At 38.9% G+C, this 20,734-nt stretch overlaps 1 protein-coding gene across 5 annotated transcripts in view; it reads left to right on the top strand.

Moving 5' to 3' along the window:
* The window catches only part of st3gal3b (ST3 beta-galactoside alpha-2,3-sialyltransferase 3b), a 47,804-nt gene that overhangs the window by 10,218 nt on the left and 16,852 nt on the right, over positions 1 to 20,734 (top strand). For 4 of the 5 annotated variants that reach the window (XR_009769633.1, XR_009769632.1, XM_061693241.1 and 1 more), the window contains 8 exons: positions 1,271 to 1,333; positions 1,769 to 1,810; positions 4,393 to 4,435; positions 5,900 to 5,992; positions 9,715 to 9,809; positions 14,125 to 14,188; positions 14,270 to 14,365; positions 14,863 to 15,049. Coding sequence is in view for 3 of the 5 variants with exons in the window: in XM_061693241.1 (XP_061549225.1) it covers positions 1,271 to 1,333; positions 1,769 to 1,810; positions 4,393 to 4,435; positions 5,900 to 5,992; positions 9,715 to 9,809; positions 14,125 to 14,188; positions 14,270 to 14,365; positions 14,863 to 15,049 (683 nt within the window). In the remaining 2 variants the exon portion in view is untranslated. The remainder of the gene's footprint in view (positions 1 to 1,270; positions 1,334 to 1,768; positions 1,811 to 4,392; positions 4,436 to 5,899; positions 5,993 to 9,714; positions 9,810 to 14,124; positions 14,189 to 14,269; positions 14,366 to 14,862; positions 15,050 to 20,734) is intronic. The other variant, XM_061693240.1, reaches the window with a different exon arrangement.

The raw sequence follows: 20,734 nt of genomic DNA, 5'->3' as shown, positions 1-20,734 counted from the left end.
GTTTTTGTGTAATGAATTCAGGTCTGAAATCATATTCAAACTGGTGCAAAGCGTACGGAAATTAATTAAGCAAAGATTGTTGAGTCATTGTTAAAACCGGTGTTAACTATTGCAGTGTGACAGGACTGGAAGTATGTAATACAGACAATTATCATTGTGGTCTACTATTAACTGTCAAACCCTTTCTTTACATTATCCCCTTTCCAAGTTTGTTTTGAGTCCACGCCATCTGGTGTTATGTTAAATATTCAGTTTATAAGTGTATGTGCATATACCACTCGCAAAAAGTTAGAATATTCGGCTTTTGGGTACAATTCGAGGATGAACGTAAAATGCACTACAACATTTACAGGTGGCGTATATGGCTTGTGTGTGGCAGCGTTATTGCCACTGTGCATGTCAAACAAAAGTCTACCGTAAACAAGTGAATCCAGCTTCTCTGACGAATTAAAATATAGATGCATCCTTTTGAGTGACTATTACCTCATTGTTTTTCCGATGGGATTTTCCTTTTGTCATTTTGTAGTGCTTACAAGGCAGTAAGGTTGGTAGATAACTAGGAACTTACTGTAATTTACCCCTGATACTCAGTTTGGTTTTCTCCAGGGATTGTCTTCCTTTATCTAATAGTGCTGTGGTAGTTGTCTTCAGATCCAACAGTAACAGAGCTAGAGGTTGATCAATTAGAGGAATTTGATCTCCTAAAAATGGCCATTTTGGGCTTTTTTGATAACTGTTTAACATGTATACATCATACTGTATGTATATTGTTTAAACATTACTTTGCTACGAACAATTATATGCCATGTAATGTCTGCATATACTGTATTTTTGTGCTAGTGCTATATATACAAGTGGGTTCAGAAGTATTTGGACTACAAAATTTTTTTAAAAATGATTTTCCCCTTTATACACCATCACAATTTGTGTATTGTACTCACAGCTTCAATTTAAGACATTCCTGTAAAATAGTCAGTTCAACTGTAATACTGTCTGCATCTTGTGTGTGTGCGGTGTTCAATCACTTGGCATGCGGGTGTGAGTTGCCAGCTGTGTACGCTCTGTGTGCAGCGAGACTCCTCCATTAAGGCGCACCCTGATGAAGAAAAAAAAACATTCTCACTGTTCCTATATGCCTCTCTTGTGAATCTGTTTTAGTGCATAGATCTGTGGTGTGTTAATGCATAAGAAAAACCTGAATGGCAATAGTTGCTCACAGATCTACAGTGGTAATTGTTTTGTCAGTATTTTAACCCCCTTTTGTTTTCAGAGCTTGATGCTGAAGTGACAACTGTAATCCTCACTAACGGCAATGAAGTGAAAAGAATTGCAGGTAGTGGGCCTGGGACTGCCCATTTAAACTGGGTGACTGTCCACCTATGGGCTGCTAGGTGGTGGTGGTTGATTTTCATGGAATATAAATCATTGCTAACTGAACAGCTAAAGCTTTGTCTTTCACTTTCATCTATCTTTCATTTTCTTACCTAAAGTGTTTGTGTTCATTCCATCTTCACAAGTGACTGAACATAAATCTGATGTAATATCCTAAGCACAGTGAGTGTGCTTTGGGATTTAATGCTGTTTCCATTTCATCCAACTTTTGAATAAATCATGGGGCATTGACAATTCAGCCTCCTGGGAATAAATCTACTAATCCATATTTCTCCTTCCTGTGCGCTTGGTTGGTTCCCTTAGCTTTATTTTCAAGTCAAATTCTTCTGACAAAGACTGGCCTCGAATGCTGCTAACCAAACCTTTTGTGTTTCAGAGCTGGAAACTGATATCTCCGTGGGACGAATAGTAGGCTCAGGTACATCTGCAGCTCTACCAAGTGAACCTTTTACTCATCCTCCTTCTTTCTCCCCCCCCCCCCCCCCCATTTAATGGACCAATGAAAGAACCTTAATTGAAAAATTCAGTCGCATCCCCTTCTAAAATGCTAGTAAACCTGGCAGGAATTAGCCACTCACACACACCAAAATGTTTCAAAATACAAACATGCCAACATTAGAGACATTTTTTGCAGATATTTTATGAAATTATGAATTTGATCCAAATAGTGGAAATCTGCTGTGGTGTGCGTCTCTTCCCCACGAGTTGCATTGTAATGAAACACTGCCCTCTGCTGTCTTGGCTACAAAGCTGTAAAATGCAGTCTGCTAAATGATTGTTTATTCAGTACATTGTGTTACAATTGTACTTCATTTGTACAACTCCAGTACAACTCCACAGCTTTTACTTTTCGCAATGTAATGTTTGGGGACTTGACCCTGTCCACACACTCACTCTTGTCATCCTGGCTGCTTTGGTAGAAGTCCTCATCCTCCAGGGCAGTGCTTGGATCCTTCCTTAATGAGCTGTCATGCATTCCCATTTTGCTTGTCTTTATCTTTCTCCTTCAGCTTCTCTGTGAAGACGAGCTCCACAACCACAGGCGTAATACTCTGCTCTTTCTACTTCCCACTAATGCTTATCTTGTTAAAGCAGTATGCTATAGAACTGTAAGCGTCACAAGAAAGTATAGTATTGTAGTATGTCTGTTTAGAATGATATGATTGCACATTATTTGTATCCCACCGAAGGAACCCAGGGGATTCATTTGTTTCAGTTGTCTGTCAATGTTCTCAGTCACCACACCACACACGCAAAACACCGGTCACAGTTTTACTTGTGTGATTGTAACAGTACTTGAAATTATTAAGATTTTGATTACATTTGAAGACTAACAGTTTTGTTTGAGCTGACACTCATAGATAAACTACTTTTGTGACACAAGTGGTATCGAAACGGGACAATGCCCGGTGGGATACATTGTGGTATATAAGGCTCCTCGGGCACTGAGCAATGTGGCCGAACCCAGCTGAACTGTCGCACAATATGTGGGATTTGGCAACTAGTTTTCATGAGTGGCTGACCATTGGCCATTAGTTTTGGTGCAGTTCAAAATTTGAATCGCATGTGAACAGTGATGTAATGGCCTATAAAAAAAAATGCCATGTCATCATATCACAAGACCTTTTTGAAGAAAAATGTGTTTCCGGGTATATGCAAAATTCAACTGACCGCCGCTAAGCCGTACTAATAAGGTCTCTCGTGTGTGTGTGTGTGTGTGTGTGTGTGTGTGTGGAGAGGTTAAAAATAATACTCAACTATAGTTATGTTTCATGAATGCAACAAAAAATAAGTTTTTAGGTAGAAGCGACATGCAGCCAAGCTGTAAGAATATACAGTATGTTGTTTTACAATAATACTTATTTAGAATTTCATACGTACCTATGGATGGAAAAAGTGCAGCGTGGAGATATTCTTTTGCTGAAATGCTCGAGTGCAGTCAATGAATGGAACCAACATCCATCAATTTTTTTTTCTTTGTATGATTATAATATAGCTAAAGCGTCCAGTGCGATATGCTCCTTCATGACCAATCGCGCCTTGTTGTTTTTGATTCAATTTAAAAAAAAAAAAAAAAAAAAAAAGTACAGTTAATGTGGCGCTTCAAAATGTTTCTTTGTTTTTACGTTGCAGCTATATGTGCAAGGGTCTTTGGCCTAGTGTGCGGCAGGGAGTCGCTTACTATTTAAAAAAATGTTTTCCCTCCCGTCATTGTCCAGTTCAGTCGCTTTCGGCCACGTCACCTTGTTTGTAGCGGGCTTTAGACATTGCCTCTGTTGTTAATGTACAGTATCTGTTCTCATCACATTAAAAAAAGGGTGTCCAGAAAATGTACACACACTTAAACACTGTTTAACTTTGATTGTCTTTGTCAATTGGAAATAGTAATGGCAGGTAGACTAAACTTTGAACAAATGGAATTTATCCTCAAATTCTTTTGGAAGTTTATAAATGCAGTTGAAGTACACAGTTTGGAAGGTAGTTTCCATATGATTTGACCATCCCTGAAATTGGAAATAACTGAAAAGGGTATCAACTTGAAATGTAATAATCTCTGAACATTCTGTTGCATTTTGAAAATGAGATGTACAGTATTTTAATACTTCAGTCTGAATGTATTTTTTTTGGGACACCCTTGTATTTACAACATTGGTTTCTGTTTCTCTGTCTTCTAATTGACTTTGCCCACAACACCATAGTAGACACCTACTGGCTGCCACTTTGGTTGTCCATAGGTGATCGCTAACTCTTTTTCCCTCTCACTTTATTTTTAGACTCAACAGATTGTTTTGGCTGGCTTCTCCCTAACCTTGCTTGTTTGTCTCAACCCCTTAATTCCAGTGCTTTTGTGTAAAACAGTGTTTGTCTCCAACTACAACAAGTGCTGGTAGACAATGTGTACCGTCACAGTTGAACCAGTGCTAATTAACCAAATATGTTACTGTATCAGTCTCACGCTAATAAAAGCTAATTTTCCGTCTTTTTGTCTTTCTCTTCCAGTGTATGACAAGCAGGGCTTTTTGCTGCAGTTAGACACAAAATTGTGAGTACCACTTTTTCACTGTTTATGAATAAACTGTAAATAATTAAACAGTTTTTGCCACTCCCCCACCCCTTCAGTTTCAATGGAAATTGTTTTGCTCCTTTTGTTGTGTGCGCCTTTGCCACCTAGGGGCAGTATAATACAGAGATGGCTCTATGCAGTAATAGTAATTTTTCACAGTTGATAAAGAAAATTTGCCTTTGCGAATTTTGTATTATCGGTCTACATGTGTTGCCTCCACCATTTGCATTCAAATATCCGTTGCTTGCAACACCAATGCTATTAGTTAGTCCATCTGTAGCATTTTAGATTTTGTATGAGCAGTAAGCTAGCAGACTTTAGCTTTAGGGAAAGCTTTGTGGTTTGGTTAAATACACATGTAATTCTTTGTTTTATGTTGAGTTTGACGTAAACTGCAAATGGGAATAGCATGAAACTGCTTGAAGCCTCTTTGTTGAAGAATTGTTAACCATCTGCCAAACTGCTGCTTGTGAAGGGAATTGAGTTGACTTCACTGCCACCATACTGCACTTGTATCTTAAATTATTGCTCGCAAGTCAAGGCAAAAAAATCATACGAACGACGTCTCGAAAAACTCTCCACGCGTATCTCAAGTCACCACTATATACTTACTAATTTTCTTAGAACTGATAACTTCACCCTCAAAATAAAAAAACACATAGATTGGAATCACATCCTTCAAATCAATATTTATTTTCTAAATAAGCACATTTAAACCTGGTGGTATATGCACAAATTTATCTTTCCAAGCAGTAAATATTTTTAAACAATGCGTGATATTGCATCTTTATTTATTGAGTGGCTGTAAAAGTGTCATTGTTTGTCACATAGACACTGTCATTTGATATGCCTCAATAGGTTTAACACCCAATCTCTACATTGCAATGAGCACACAAGCTATAATCGTAAGCGGTTACCACCATGGCTCTTCGAGACCATATCTGTCAACACTATCCACGTAGTGAAAACACTTTATCAAGTAGGCTCATTATGTGTTATGCAGCTCCTATTGATTATGACAATGACTATGTCTCCATAGAGTGTATAATGGAGGTGTATGTTTACCAAGTTGATTATGCACCTTCAAGTCTGTTTTTTGCACAGACGATTTGTAGCTTTTTATCCGAAGACATCTGCCGACTATGGCATCTCTCTCTCCTCCCTGTTTATTTGGACAGGATTCACAGAATACATCGTTATGATTCTGCTGCTAATCTGGAGGTTTTAGTTTTAGCACTGCCATTATGATTATTTTTACAAGGCTTCTCTGCTTTATCTTGCCACACGTGTGACAAGCTGACCCGTTGGGGAATTCTTTCAACTTCCTAAGCATCACTCAAGTGTTTTGTTTGGGTTTGAGGGTTGAAAATGTGTCACTATAATTAATAATGGTTGATCACTGTAGGAGTGATGAATCTTTGCTTCTGCTCTTTTTATTTACAGGCCACCGGAGTTGGCATACAAGTATGGCAATCTCAGCGAAGGCGTGTGCAAGCCAGGATATGCAGCAGCCAAAATGACAACCATCTATCCAAAGTGAGAGGGATTGTGTTTTTCATTTACATACAGTTTCAATTTATTTTATCCATTCAAAAATTGTAGACTGTTACAAATGTTTAACAACTGATTAAAATTTAAAGAACCCGGCAAATAAACAGTTATAATTGAATGTCACTAAAGTGAAAACTATAAAATTAGTATTCATGCATACCATGATGTATAATGTCACTTGTTGCCAACTGCGCCTGAAGGGTTTTGAGAGAAACCCCCACATTCCTTTGCAATCTTCCCCAGTTTCAGTCATGGTTCTATGATCTTGTTCCCAACCACAGAACTTTACTGGTGTCCTCACGGTCCTCCTTTGACACAAAAGAACCTTTGTAATTTTAATACAAGGTCCCCCATCTTTTTCCTATCAAATCCTGGATCTTCACAGACTTTCTCTGTGAACTACACCAACCAACTTCCTGTCTATCGTACCATGACTCATCACCCGCTTCCTTGTACCCTACCCACACAGTCTAGAAAATCCTCTACAGCTTTCTGTGATGTCAGTGGGCTCCTTTCATTTCTTGGCGGCCTTATTTGTCGCCCATCACAGTTCAATCTATAGGACATTGTCTCGTTTGGATTCTTGGCGCTAGTCTAATAAATGGCATGTTTTCTAGTTCGTCGATCTTCACGCCAATGCATGACCTACAGGAGCAATTTCCAAGGCGCCATATTGATCAGTTTCATGGTTTCAATGTTTTTCACTGGAATAATATCACTATTTTAGTTTACCAACACATTTCAACACGGCTTACCTACGCATAGTTTCGCTTCGGCATTCGCAAAAAATCTCTTCTGTATTGTTTTTGTGCTCAGGCAAAATTAATTTGACTATTACTTTGACATCTGGTGGAATTGTGCCATTGACCCCTTCAGATGCAATGCTGACTGTAAATGATAGCTTGGCTTAACAAGACAGACAAAGCAGAATTGTGTTAACAATGTCCTTCCTGGTAATGACTTCCTCCAATCAGCCGCATGTGTCACATCAAAGTTCTGTACAACACAGAACCCCCGATGGGAGCTCATTGATTACGACAGCATTCAAGTGATCTACACCCAGGTCAATGAGCACAATTAGTCCAAACCCACACATTGTCTGCATCTGCATGCAGAATTTTGCGTAGATCAACATAAATCTTTGCATTTTGATGACCGTATTATTTGAAAGGTAGAAACATAATGACCAATTAAGTTATTTTTTTGGGGGGTGGGGGAGTATGGGGATTAATGTAAATGTTCCAGTGTATTGTGTAAATAGGTGTGGTGAATAGTTCAGCTGTTAGGAAAAAAACAAAAAAAACATAACCTCTAATAGGCAGGTCCATGGCTTCTCTGTCTAATCTTCTTTTGTTTCCTCCATTTTTGTCTTCTAAATCCAATTAATTTTCCACACCTGCCCCTTCTTTCAGTTTTTTCACAAACTGTTTGGACCGGAGACCTTAATCAAGTATTGCCAGTAAACTTGAAGTGGCACGGTTATGAAAATATTGCCAGTGAGAGATGGCTTCTGCAAAGGAAATGAAGACAATGTGTTGCAGCCTCTTGGCTGTTTTGAGAGCCCTAACTTTTAAACAACAAGCAGCCCCTCCCGTCTCTGCTTGTCAGTGACAGACCGTTTGGTCTGGTCTAAGTGATTTGCACAGGTCCCGTTTTATTTAGAGGTCTGTGGGTTCATTAAACCTCATTTGTTGTACGATGACAAAATTCTCACATGAATGTGCTGCCGTCTGCAGACGTCAAGAGGGCCGCTGCTTGTCCTCTCTCAGTCGCCCTCTCAGGGTTGCATGCTTTGAAGCCGGAGCATAATGAAGTTAGCTAAAGACGGATTAGGGTGCATGGAAAAGAGACTTTGTAGAAGTTACGAGGCCTTTGCCTAATTTCTGCCATGTTTGGTCATTACTGCTGCTGAGCTCCACATAGTTCTTGTGAACCCCAGTGTTCTCACAACAAGCTATCCAAATTTAGATTCCTGTTAGGAAAGCCATCTCTAATCTTTTACGGAATATTATACACATGCAAATGGGGTTCATTTGAGTCAATTCATATATTTGTGTCTGAATATATTATACGTCTGACTGCTGAAAACGTAACTCGGAACTGCTTAGTACTCAATGGTTGAGCTATACGTAGCGCTAAACTTTCTCACCATTTGTGTTCCAGATTTTTTTATTTATTTTTTGGTTGGGGGGGCAAAATGGCTGCCCAGTGATTTAATTAGGCGACTGGGATGAATTGCCTCTCTCCTCCACTATATAAGAACTTGAGCAAAACACATGGTGGCTGCCTGTTTGACAAATCTGATAAATTGACAAAATGTTTGTCGTGTTTATTGATAGCACAAATTTATGTCGCTAACATATGCTAGACCAGGGCTCCGCAAGCTGCAGCTCCAGAGCCGCGTGTGACTCTTTCATCCTTCTGCTGTGACTGTCTGTGACTTTGGAATTTAAAAGTATTATTTTTTTTTTTAGTTAATTCATTTTTCAAATATAATTCTTAAATTTGAATATTTTGTTGCTCTTGTAATATTAAAATAAAACTTGGTGTATTGTGTAAATAACCAAAAATGTCTTCATGAAAACGGCGGTAAAAAGTTTGGGGAAGGCTGACATTATATAAAAAAAATAAATGAATGGAGAGAATGGCTTGATTTTTCACATGTTAAAGCCTCATTTTATATACTTGGCAATTTTATTCTTAATCATTCAAATTTGACAGGATTGTTAACAACACTTCCCTGTGGTGTGTCAAATTTAGAAGACGTACTTGTTTTCACCTTACATGACTCATACTAGATTAGGATTCATGATTTTATTTGTTTGGATTTTTTTTTTTTTTTAAATTGAAAAGCGTAACGCAAGAACATAGTAGAGGTTCATTGGCTTATTGAACCGTACATTGCCTCACGACAACTCATAATCTCGCACATACGTGTGTTTGAGCTATACTCCCTACAATGTCCGGGCATGCTTCTGATGAGAGGACAGAGTGTTTTCTGGGGGATTTCACCCCTCCTGTATCAGCCCATCAGTCAGATGGACAGTCTGGTTTCTTTCTGACAGTTTTGGCAGAATCATACACTACTGCAGAGATATTTGTAGGACTCAATCAGTGTTCCTTGTGTTTCTACCACAAAAAAATGCTAAACTAGCCAGAAATTTATAAAAGTATATACTTTGTAAATATAATTTAGACCTCTTCTGTACGGTTGAAGGAAAGCATTTGAGTGCAATCCGTGCCAAAAGCTGAAAAGAGATTCAGTGATTTGAGTGTCTTCCTCCTGTTTTCCCCACACCAGCAGTAGGTCAAATAAACACACATCCATCCTGCGGCTCCAATGAAAGAGGTCACCCATATCCCGGCACTCTTTTCGGGCATGACTTTCAGGAAATGGCTTCCTTTGATTATCCAGCATCAATTTGTCATAGAGGGACAAATACGGACACACAAGATAAGGGAGAAGTGATTCTGGAATTTACAGCTCGCGTAGTTGATTTAAAAACAGCGGCCACAAGTATCTGCCTTGTTTTACAATTATTTGCTTGCTTTCATGGTGCTCTCACTCTTCAGACAAGTGTGTTTGGTTTCGTTCATGTTAGAAGAAATTATCCAGATAGAATGTTTCTTTACGCAATAGGTTTAAGTTAATCTGAGCAAATAAACTCTTCTCCTGTCCTTTTCCTCCCTCACTTGTCTCACTAAAGGTTCAGGAAAGCAGCGCCCATGTTTCTTGACCAAAACTTCAAACGTCTCGCAAAAGTCAGCAATTACTTGCCTCCATTTGGATTCAAAACACAAGGTAAGAAATATTCATTGTTTTTGACCTCCTTTAATCTTTTTTGTGTAGTTCATGAATAGTTTGTTCTCAAAGCCGGTCCCCGATGATGATGAAATCATGCCCCTTTAGTGTTAGTGCTGCTGTTTATTTTTCTAACCATGTCAGTGAGATCGGTAAATTTAACTATGCTTCACATTCAAAAGAAGAGTTGACCTCATCAGCTGCCTATCTAGAAACTGATTCAGGTTTGATAATGAAACTGAAATACATAAAACAACCCAGATACAAACAACTTTACAATGACATCTGACCATAGTAGACATTTTATACAGGCTTCAATGATGTACTGTACTTCTAAGCATTGTTACAATGAATGTTATCTTTGTGTTCCTTTAGGGTTTTTTGTGTAACACAACACACATACAGTGCACATGCCCTCACTATCACTCTGGTTGTCAATTGTGCATATCCCTGTGGACCGCGATGGCAGTCGGGTTTCCCTTTTTAGTGGTGTTTGTGTTGAGATTTGATGTGAACGTGTCTTGAATAGAACGCCACAAAGAATTCTAAATCGGGAGAGTCGTTTTATTACACAGAGATGCTTTATCAACCATTTGTGTTCGCACTCTGAGATGACGTCAGCCTTTTAACAGTTAGATGTTCACAGCAAATAAAATATTCTGTACAGTCTTCAGTCTCAAAACCTGCTGATCTTTTGTTTACACGCGCACTAAGAATTTCTTTTACCTCATTTGTTATACAGTGGAACCTTGGTTTTCGTTAATTCGTTCAGTCTGACTAAAACCAAATCGTATGAAATCCAAAACAATATTTCCCATGGAAAATAATGTAAATCTACGTAATACCTTCCTGACACCCAAAAGTGTGTGTGTGTGTGTGTGTGTGTGTGTGTGTATAAAACATTTTATAGCGAATAACTAAAGCTTTTCATAAAACAACATGCAGCATTCAAACTATTTTGTGCTTGTTTGAATGGGACCATTACATAAGCCACCATGTGGCCTAAGAAAGTTATTATACTGCATGCTTTTTGTTTTTTTGGGGGGGAAGTTCTCACTTTTGACAGGATGTGCTACGTGGGTGCCTGAGTGTTTTGCAGAGCGGACCGGAAGGGTTATTGCCTTGAGTTGTTAATCAAAGCTTGCACTGTGGAATAGGCTGTGCCATCCGTTGAACCCTTTATACAACAACTTACAGAATGCTTCAGATGAACACTCATTGATGCTGGGAAATGAATGGCATAATGACATGTTTTCTTTTTGTATTTAAAAAAACTAAACAAAACTGTTTATGTACGAAAACTGGGACAAAATGTATAAGACAGAAATCCGAATCATGCAAAAACTAGGACAAACTTTTTTTTTTTTTTTTTTTTTTTTTTTTTTTTTTTTTTTTTTTTTTTTTTACTGCTGTGCATACATTTGTTACACTCTAACTGGACAGTTCTTGCATACGCATCCTCAGGAAAATAGTCTATTGCGGAAGTGGTAACTTGTTAAAATGTACAGTGTTCTGAGTGCACAAGACGCCTCATAATGTGGCTCAGTAGTGTCTATGACCTCAACTTCCTCGTATGCACTTTGACGGAACATCTGAGCATGCTCCTGATGACATGTTAAAATAAGCAGTTCCAACAATAAAGTACCTGCATTTCATATTAATTGTCCAAAAGGGCTGCAATGTTATAGCTGTTGGGTGATGTAGCCAGATGGAATGCACTCGCTCGCATGCTGTTTTTGGCTGTCAGAGCAGGATGTAACAGTAGCAGTAGCATTATGTCATGCTTTCATTTATTGTATTGATTCAAATTGGACACATCATTGAGCTGTTTAACTTTTATGTTGATAATTGCTAGAATTCACCCCCCAAAAAAGGTTAGCGTATGGGTTATTTATAGTATATAATAGCAAGCACAAATTTGCAGTGCAGAACTACAGAGAACAGCTATGATTTTATATTTTTCGAAAGGTTGTTTTGAAATATCAATTATATTCATTACATTTAACTAGTTTGGTTTGTTTGTGACCTGCGTCTGGCGGATGACCAGTCCAGGGTGTATCCTGCCTGTCGCACATAGTCAGCTGGGATATGGTCAAGCTCACCCACGATCCCTGTGAAGACAAGCTGTGTAGAAAATGGATCGATGGGTATTAAATAAACGATATTATTTCTGTTGTCACCATTCAAGTTGTATCACAAAGGCTTACAAAAGTGTGGGCCAAAATACCATTCTTTCTTCACTAGATGTTTTGTATTGTTTAGGCTACACCTATCCCAGGAAGAATTCTGTGTTTATATGTTGTGTGATACTTCCAACCCTCCTCTGTGTTGTCATTTAAGATTTTTGTCATTCAAGAGTAGTGTTGTGACCATTTATGACCCTACGGCTCTTTCTGTGCCACGACACATACTCGACAGAAATGTTTACATTTGGGTACTTATAATGATTAGCTATCATGTCATCTTCTGAAAATGTGAGTCCTACCCATTGAGATTTGTCACTTTGACTTGCTTGGATCCAGGTGTGGTCCTCAGCCATGTGTTTATGCTGCTCAGGGTGATGCTTGACAGCAGACATCGACACCACATCCAAACAATGACCTGTTGCTTTTCTCTCTCCTTCAGCAGGTTAATCATTACGTTAGTTTGCCAGAATGGGGTTGTATAATGTCTACCTCACTATATTGAGGTTCACACTCACTTTTTCCTGTTTCTTGTGCCCCCAATCATATTGCAAAACACCAATCTAGAAATTGCCCAATCTATTGATTTGAGTTTTCCTTCTTTTTTCACTGCTAAAGTTGAATTCCATTATGATAGTATCATCCAAGCCATCCTTTCGTGACGCTTTTATACTGTATTATGAAGTGGTGCCTTGAGATATGAGTGACCCGACTCCCAAATGTTTCGATGTACAAGACGAGCCACCATTTGGCAGAAATTATTTCCCCCCTTGACTTGCAGGCATATGAGCGCTGTATAATGGCAGTGAACTCAATAATAACGCATTTCACAACAAGCAGCAGTTTGGAAGACCGTGAACAATTGTTCAAAAAATAATCTTCAAGCTGTTTATTGCCACTCCGAGTCAAAGTTAAAACAACCACATTGCTGCTAGCTGGATCACCTTTGAAAAAGGGTCTCAATGTTTTTTATTTTTCTGGTAAAATACTGTAAAGGTTTCGATTGATTGAGTGGTAGCTTTTTCTTAGTAAAGTCTGTTCAGCTTAATGCTGATAAACAATGCAAAACGCCACAGGCTAATGAATAGCTTTGTTTTTACGTTAAATCAATTTAACCAAGGGATATTTGAACAAATGTTGGAGCAATACATGTAGACAGATAAAATAACAGTATTTATGTTGTATGTCTTTTTTGTTCATCCTCGCAAAAGAACGACTAATAGTACTGCAGCTTACCGAGAAGCTGTGACCATCTCCATGTATAGCCTTATATCTATAATACTGACCCCGGGTGGCATGCACGCACCAGATAAACAACACAATGTCCATTTGAATTGAAGCAAAAATGTGGCAAAAGCTGTTTAATTCTTTACATTCTATTTACTTTGTATTATATAAAGTAGAATATTATACCATAGAGTGCAATTTTACTTATTAAAAAATAAAATGCAAAAATGATTTTTTTTTGGGTGGGGGTTAGACTGGAACGGATTGTCATTTCCATTTCAAAGATGATTTGAGATGAGTGTGGTCATGTAATGTATTGAAATTGTATTTCTAGGATCTATATATATTACAGGTGGAAGAATTTCAAGCATGAGGGGCCTAAACATGGTCACGAGGAGGTGTAATATATTGAACGTCTAATGCTCAAAGCATGACACTTGCCGAAAACGCTGTCAAACATGGCAGGAATGTGTGCTATGACTAAACAGCTCACTTCTTCACCCTGCGATCGCAGGGGTTCCCGCCATGCAGGGAGATGAGCTCAATATCGCCCACTTAACTTGTTTGTTTTAAAACTGCATTCCTCTCTGAGTGCTTTTATGGAGAGTTTCTACATGCACCCAAATACCTTTCTGAACCCTGCATGTCGTTGTCTTCTGGGTTCACTCCTCTAAAGATCAGAACAGCCGTTTCTCCTCAATAACTCCATCACCTTTATTTCTGAGGATTTGATTTGGTCACTCCTTATCTGTTAACTGAATAAGCGGAGAGATGAGGTCTCTGCTCCAACTGAGCTTTAGACCACCTAGTTTACCTGTAGTAGTAGTATGTGAAGTCCTTTGGCAGTTTGTCTTTTAAAGCCGTTAACTAAGTTACACTGTTTGTTTTTGTATTTGTGTCTGCAGAGAGAATCATAGACAGCATTTTAACTACTACCAAAAACTTTGGATTAGGAGATGAACTGGACAGGTAAATGGTACTCCCCGATGCCACAAAAGGAGTATCTTTTCATTTTTTCTTGGCTCCTAATCCTTTCCGTCTACCATTCAGTCTCAACTGTAAAAAATGCATCATTGTGGGCAACGGAGGTATCCTGTCCAACAAGTCTCTGGGATCCAGTATAGATGACTATGATGTTGTGGTCAGGTGAGACATGCATCTTAAACAAGTCACTGTAGTGCACTGCTGTTTGTGTAAAAAGCTCTTTATTTACAAATAGGCAAACTATCAAGTTTCATAACTTTAAGCAACCATATAATTCTATTTTATTTTTGTTCTATACAATACAGTACGTGCTTATTACCTTGGCCACTATCTCGTCTTGTAGTTTTCTTTTTCAAAAATACACCTTCAGATGTGGCACTTGCTCTTTTCTTGTAGCAATGTCTATACAAATATATTTTTTTTTAAATCTGGCATGTGCGGGTGGTCAGTGTTTTTAAAGTGCTAATTGAAAGTATTGTTGTTTGTTTTGTTTAAATGCATTGGCTGATGGCTAGTCATTATTTAATACAATCCAACTCTATTTATAAAGCACATTTAAAAAAAAATTAGTTCACCAAAGTGCAGTACATTATAGGAAAGAGTATATATCTATCTGTATCTATATATATCTATCATGTTTGCCTCTGTTTTTGTTCTAGGTTGAATGAAGCCCCAGTGGCTGGTTATGGGAAGGATGTAGGGACCAAAACTACAATGAGAATTACCTACCCAGAGGGAGCTATTCAGAAGCCTGAACACTACGAAAAGGATTCACTTTTTGTTTTTTCTGCTTTCAAACCACTGGACTTCAAGTGGTTAAGACAGATGGTCTTGAAAGAGAGACTGGTAAGAACAAATTTAAGACCTTACATCACCATGCCTTTTCCTTACTTCCATTAGATGGGCAATGTAGTAAATAAGGGCTTTCGACAGACCTAACATAATTGGAATTGAATGCTGGATGATTTTGCTTGAAAAATATGAAGAGCCTAATGTTTTTCACTGGGGTTATTTCACACGTTTAAGTGGCACCCCACAGAATTATGCTGCTTGATTTGTTTGAGTATCTTTTTTTTTTTTTTAGCTAAACATAGCTGCCTAACCTCCGGTTACATTCTGTACATTCCTTCAACAGGAAATCCTTAAGAGGACATAATGAATGTCAACTCTATGGTGGAGAGGTTTGAGATGGTTTAAATTCTTAAGGAAGATTGGGTTGGTGGGAGACATTGGCTAGCATGCAAGGCTTTCTCTTTTCTCTGGTAACCGCTGATGTTCAATTTTGTTCTTTATTATTCTGTCTGATAGTCAAGTTGTATGAGAGTGAAAAGCTCCAAATCAGCAAGGTCTGACTGACCATTGTGTCCTTATTGCTTTGAATAAAAGAATAACTTTTTTATTGCCGTTATCGCCTCCCTATTCATGGTCACGCAAAATCTCTCAGGAACATTCCAAGTATCTCTATGACTGTGATTATTTCAAGGCCCAACAGTGGACAATGGGATGCTTATCAAAGCTTTAAAATTATGGCGTCACCAAAAAGACCGAAAATCATTTTATTGTTTTTAGCTGTGGAAAAAAAAAAAAACATATACATAAAATATATAGTTAATTAATCCGCAGCTGTAAATGATTTGCACCCAGAAAGAATACTCCTGAACCCCTTTGTGTCTGGTAGCCAGATTTGAGAAACCTGATTTCACCTTCATAACAGATGTGACTTTGAGAACTGCTTACAATGATCATGAGTCAGGAAAAGACCAAACATGATATATACAGTATATGTATCATGAAAATAATTAAATGGAAAGGGCATGGAATGGTTTAACTTGTACATTAATTTAAAGGGGTTATACTGAAAAGGAGTGTCGAGAAATAACAGTAGGGGGGAACTCTGCAGTGCGTTGTAACAGTAAAGTGAAATGGAAGAAACTAGCTTGGTTGGTTGGTTGGCTTTTGTGGTAGGACAGTGGCAATGCCTGCCTGGCATCATGGATCTGGCCTCTGGCATTCAACTCTGCAGTCTGACTCCGAGATACTGAACAATGTTTCTCTTCCGATGATGGTAATATAGGAAAAGAGACCTGACAGACCTGACTCTGTGTTTCTTGTGCAATATGTACTTCAAGGCCCTTTTTCAGAATGTCGCTGTATTATTTTTTTCATGACCTCAGTCTGTAGTTATGAGTCATATCAGTCAGTGCTTCCAAATTCTAAGATGATCACTTACCTACTTAACTGTTGTAAATTAAATGAACATCACATTTTTAGGCAGAACTGTGGACGACTGGTTAGAGCGTCAGCCTCACAGTTCTGAGGACCGGGGTTCAATCCCTGGCCATGCCTGCATTGGTTTTCTCCGGGCACTCCGGTTTCCTCCCACATCCCAAAAACATGCATGAATTGGAGACTCTAAATTGTCCATAGGTGTGAATGTGAGTGCAGATGGTTGTTTGTTTGTATGTGCCCTGCGATTGGCTGGCAACCAGTTCAGGGTGTACCCTGCCTAATGCCTGATGATAGCTGGGATAGGCTCCAGCATGCCCGCGACCCTAGTGAGGAGAAGCGGCTCAGAAAATGGATGGATGGATCACATTTTTAATGGGCAGTCTGTCTTAAAACTGCACATATAGAATCCCCTGTCAAATCATAAAACAAATAAACATTTGTTTTGTCACACTTAATGTGTGCCAAGTACGTTTTAGCTTAACAAGCGGGAAAAATCTAGCTACTGAGACTTTTTACAAAACAAAACTTGTTGCTGTGGCAACAATCTGTTTCACAAAAAGCATGTTTTCAGTCTTAGCTCTATCTTGAAACGAACTGTAGTCTTGTTAAGACTGTTATCCTGGCTTTGTGTAATCTGACTCCCGCCCAACACTGGCAAATACATTGGAAACATAAACATGAGGAGATGCTATTGTGTGCATGCACGTGTCCTGTGTGCTCTCATTCACACATTTCTAGCAGTGATGCAGAACTCTTTAGGCCCGCCGCACACTGAGCGGCGCGTCCGAAACCGTCTGAATTGTCGTGTGGGGTTGTGCAACTGGTTTTCATACGTTATTGACCGTTACCCACTGGTTTTGCTGTGATTTGAATCGCCAGTGATTGGCTTCACAACATTCAGTTGTAACAGGCAATCAAAAATGTATAAGCTTTCACAAAACAAACATCTGGGTTTTAACCGTTAGCAAAACCCAGTCGTACCAGTGGCAAGCTGCGTCCTTCTTAACGGTCTTGTCATGTTTTTGTGGTTCAATAGTAAACTATCAATAATAGTAATGCAGTGCACTATATTCTAGGTCTTCTAGCCTCAAAATCCGATTTAGGACCAATTTTTCTGTTGCAGGGCACTGTTAGATGTACAGTGCTCCATCAGTGTGTGGTCAGTGGTCGCCAACTAACTTTTTTCGCGATGGTCCACTTAGTCACGTTTGGCCTTATTGCCCGGTGTGCACTGGGCTTGGCATACTATGAACCATTTTTCTATTAATGTCAATCACAAAAGATCTTTAAGTGTTTAGGGGGTGAGGCTCGGGGTGTTTCATCAAGGTTTCATCAAGGTTTGATGAAACAAGGTTTTTTCTTTGTAAAACCTGTAGAACAACAGCTCAAGGGGATGTGTAGGGCCTTTTCAATCGCTCCAGTGCTTATGAAAGCTAGTGCAGGCCCCATTTATGCTTTCATTTTAAGGATAGTGCATAGGACACAGCGTCCTCCATTGTCGCACTTCGCCTCTGGTTAGTGGGCTTGACTTTGCTGTGCTTTTGTGGCTTTATCTCAGATACCTGACCAAAATGAGAATTTCTGAGGCAATTATCTTTTATTCAGTGGGCCTCCTGCCCAACCCATCACACTCATGCACTAGACATTGGCATATTTAGATTAAATAACTAAATAACAATTACTCATCCACTATGCTTTCTTTTTACAACCAGATTTTCGTATTGCCTTCTGATGGTCTACGGACTTTTCATTCCGCTGTGTTGTCTAACCCAACGTTGATTGTTGTTTACTTGCTGTGTTCGCATAAGAGAGAGCGAGAGCGAGAGAGCAATCTCCAAAATCATCTTTGTCAAATTTTGATTTTAGCCTAACCCTCAGTGTGCATTCATGGTTCATGTACCCAAAGCCGCAATAGTTTATATACACAATAATATTTTCAAACTGAACCAGTGAAGGTTATACAGCATCAGTAAACAAATGGCTTAAAGGTGGAAGTTTGGTCTTCTGTAACTCCTGTATGTTTGTGCTCTCCATGCTCCCAACTGACCTGATAAATGCAACAAAGAGCGAAGCAATTAAAGGATGATTAGATGCATAGTAATGCTGTTGAGAACTAAACATCAGGAAACTTTATATCTTGCCCTCCACTTAAGCATTCACAGAAAAATAATACAGAATAAAATACATAAATAGCTAAATATCTGAATCACATTATAATGCACTCTTATTTGACTTAGTATCAAAATATTTATTGGAAATTATTTTCATGCCTACTTTTTGCAAATCATGTCATTTTAGCGAAATAGTTTAACGATGCGGTTAACTAAAGCTCCAACATCTGTGCAAAAGCCCAAAATAAATGCATAAATGTGTTCACAAACATTTACATACTTGTAAACATGGCATTTGAACATGACCCTAGTGAAGAACATATGGTCCGGATGTCACCAATTACCACTAGTACAAAAAGGACTCCCCTACCAAGCCAAAGATCATTAGCACTCAAACCTGCACAGTGGGTTAGTGTTCAGATGCAATAGATTTTGAACAGTTTTAGAGTGGTTGACTAAAACGCTCCCTCGAAAGACTCACCTGGATATTAACTGTGAAACTACTTAACATGAGACTTGATACTTTCGTGTAGTTGCATACCAAACAGCCCTGCCACTTTACCAAAAGGGAACCGCTTCCTGTGTGTCAGGCGTTATGTAGTAGGGATTAATCATACTAGCCCCACGACCACGGCGCAATGACGATTATAGCTTAAAGTTGATTAATCGGTAATCATGTTTGGCAGCAATACAGACTCCTAGCTGAAATCTACAAGTGGTCAGTCGGTGCAGACACTAGTAGTGGTGCACTAAATGTGTGGAACTATTCAACTAAAAATGAGACCGAAAACTAAATATTCAAGTGTGTCCTCAAATATAACAAAAGCCTGAGTACTACGAATAATTATCTGATAAGACATCTGCTAATGCTGCCTGACGAAGAGCCTAAATACTTCTTTATACTCGCACGGACGGCGACCGTGCTGACGTCACTGTGGCTATCCGGCGCGTAGTTTGCCTTTATACTCAAGCGCAACCCACGCGCGCAGTTTTGAAAATGTACTGCAGTTCACCTCCAAGTCGAGAGTGTCGCTACTGCTGGTATTGGTTAGGACATCACAGGGTCTAATTTCCTCTGCATTTTTTGGGCTATTTCCAGTAGCCGTTTTTACTTTCCTTCCAGTAACAAGGAACAAAGCAACAACGGCGACCGTGGAACAGTGTCTGCTAGAACAAATGGACCTAGATGATCAGATGACACGTTTAATTATGCTGCAAAATCGATCGAGAAGGTGGCGGCGTAGATGGTATGTACAACCAAGGGGCACGCTGAGTATGTCATCACAGCATGTGACTAAAACGGACCAATCACGAGAGATGATTTCCGTGGCGTTCGGCGTGCAGAAACTATTTGTCGTGTGCGCGGCAAGCTACGCAGCGGTGCTGCGCCGGGCAGAATTAAAACAATTCTGCAAGGAAGAGTTTGCCAAAATATCTCCACAGAGATGTGAAAGACTAATTACCAGTCATAGAATAGGCTTGATTTCAGTTGTTGCTGCTGCCATTACCTTTTCACACAGGGCCAGGCAGCTTTTAATTTTTTTTCTTCCCTTAAGTAAAATCAGATTTTAAAAACTGCATTTTATGTTTACTTGGGTTATCTTGGTCTATTTACTTTTTTAAAAAAAAATTTAAACCTTAAAGTGGGGGAACTGGAAAAAATAAGAATTTGAGAGCAGTGCCCATACTTTTTCACGGCACCACACTAAACACTGTTATGACAGCCAAAGACCATGCAAGGAAAAAGATAAACAAACCATTACAAACCACCACAAGGCACACTAATGGCCAAAATTCAATTGCATCCCACCTTGACACATTAGTCAGGTTTTTTTAAGACTAAACCATTAAAACTACATACAACCAATCCTAGATGAATGGAGGATGTCCGTTGTTCTGCAATGTGCTTGTCCATCACAAAGAATATCTTGAGTTTGATATATTTAGATGTCAGAAGTGGAATACATTTTCCTTTCAAACATTTCTAAGAACCTCCAAACAGCTGTAATTGTTTGTTAGCAGTACAAAGTTGTCATTTTTGGTTTTAAATTACTTTAAGTCCACCTTCCGGAATCCTTTCCACCTTTATGGTTTGCCCACTCCATAATAACATCACCTCTTCCACCCACATCTTCAGACGGTGGTTTACGAGACTGGAATTGCAAATAGTATGATTCTTGCTTGTCAAGGG

Source organism: Phycodurus eques, chromosome 13, assembly GCF_024500275.1.
Source record: "Phycodurus eques isolate BA_2022a chromosome 13, UOR_Pequ_1.1, whole genome shotgun sequence".
Taxonomy (NCBI): domain Eukaryota; kingdom Metazoa; phylum Chordata; class Actinopteri; order Syngnathiformes; family Syngnathidae; genus Phycodurus; species Phycodurus eques.
Note: the sequence above shows the minus strand (reverse complement) of the source record. Positions and strands in the feature narration are given on the sequence as shown.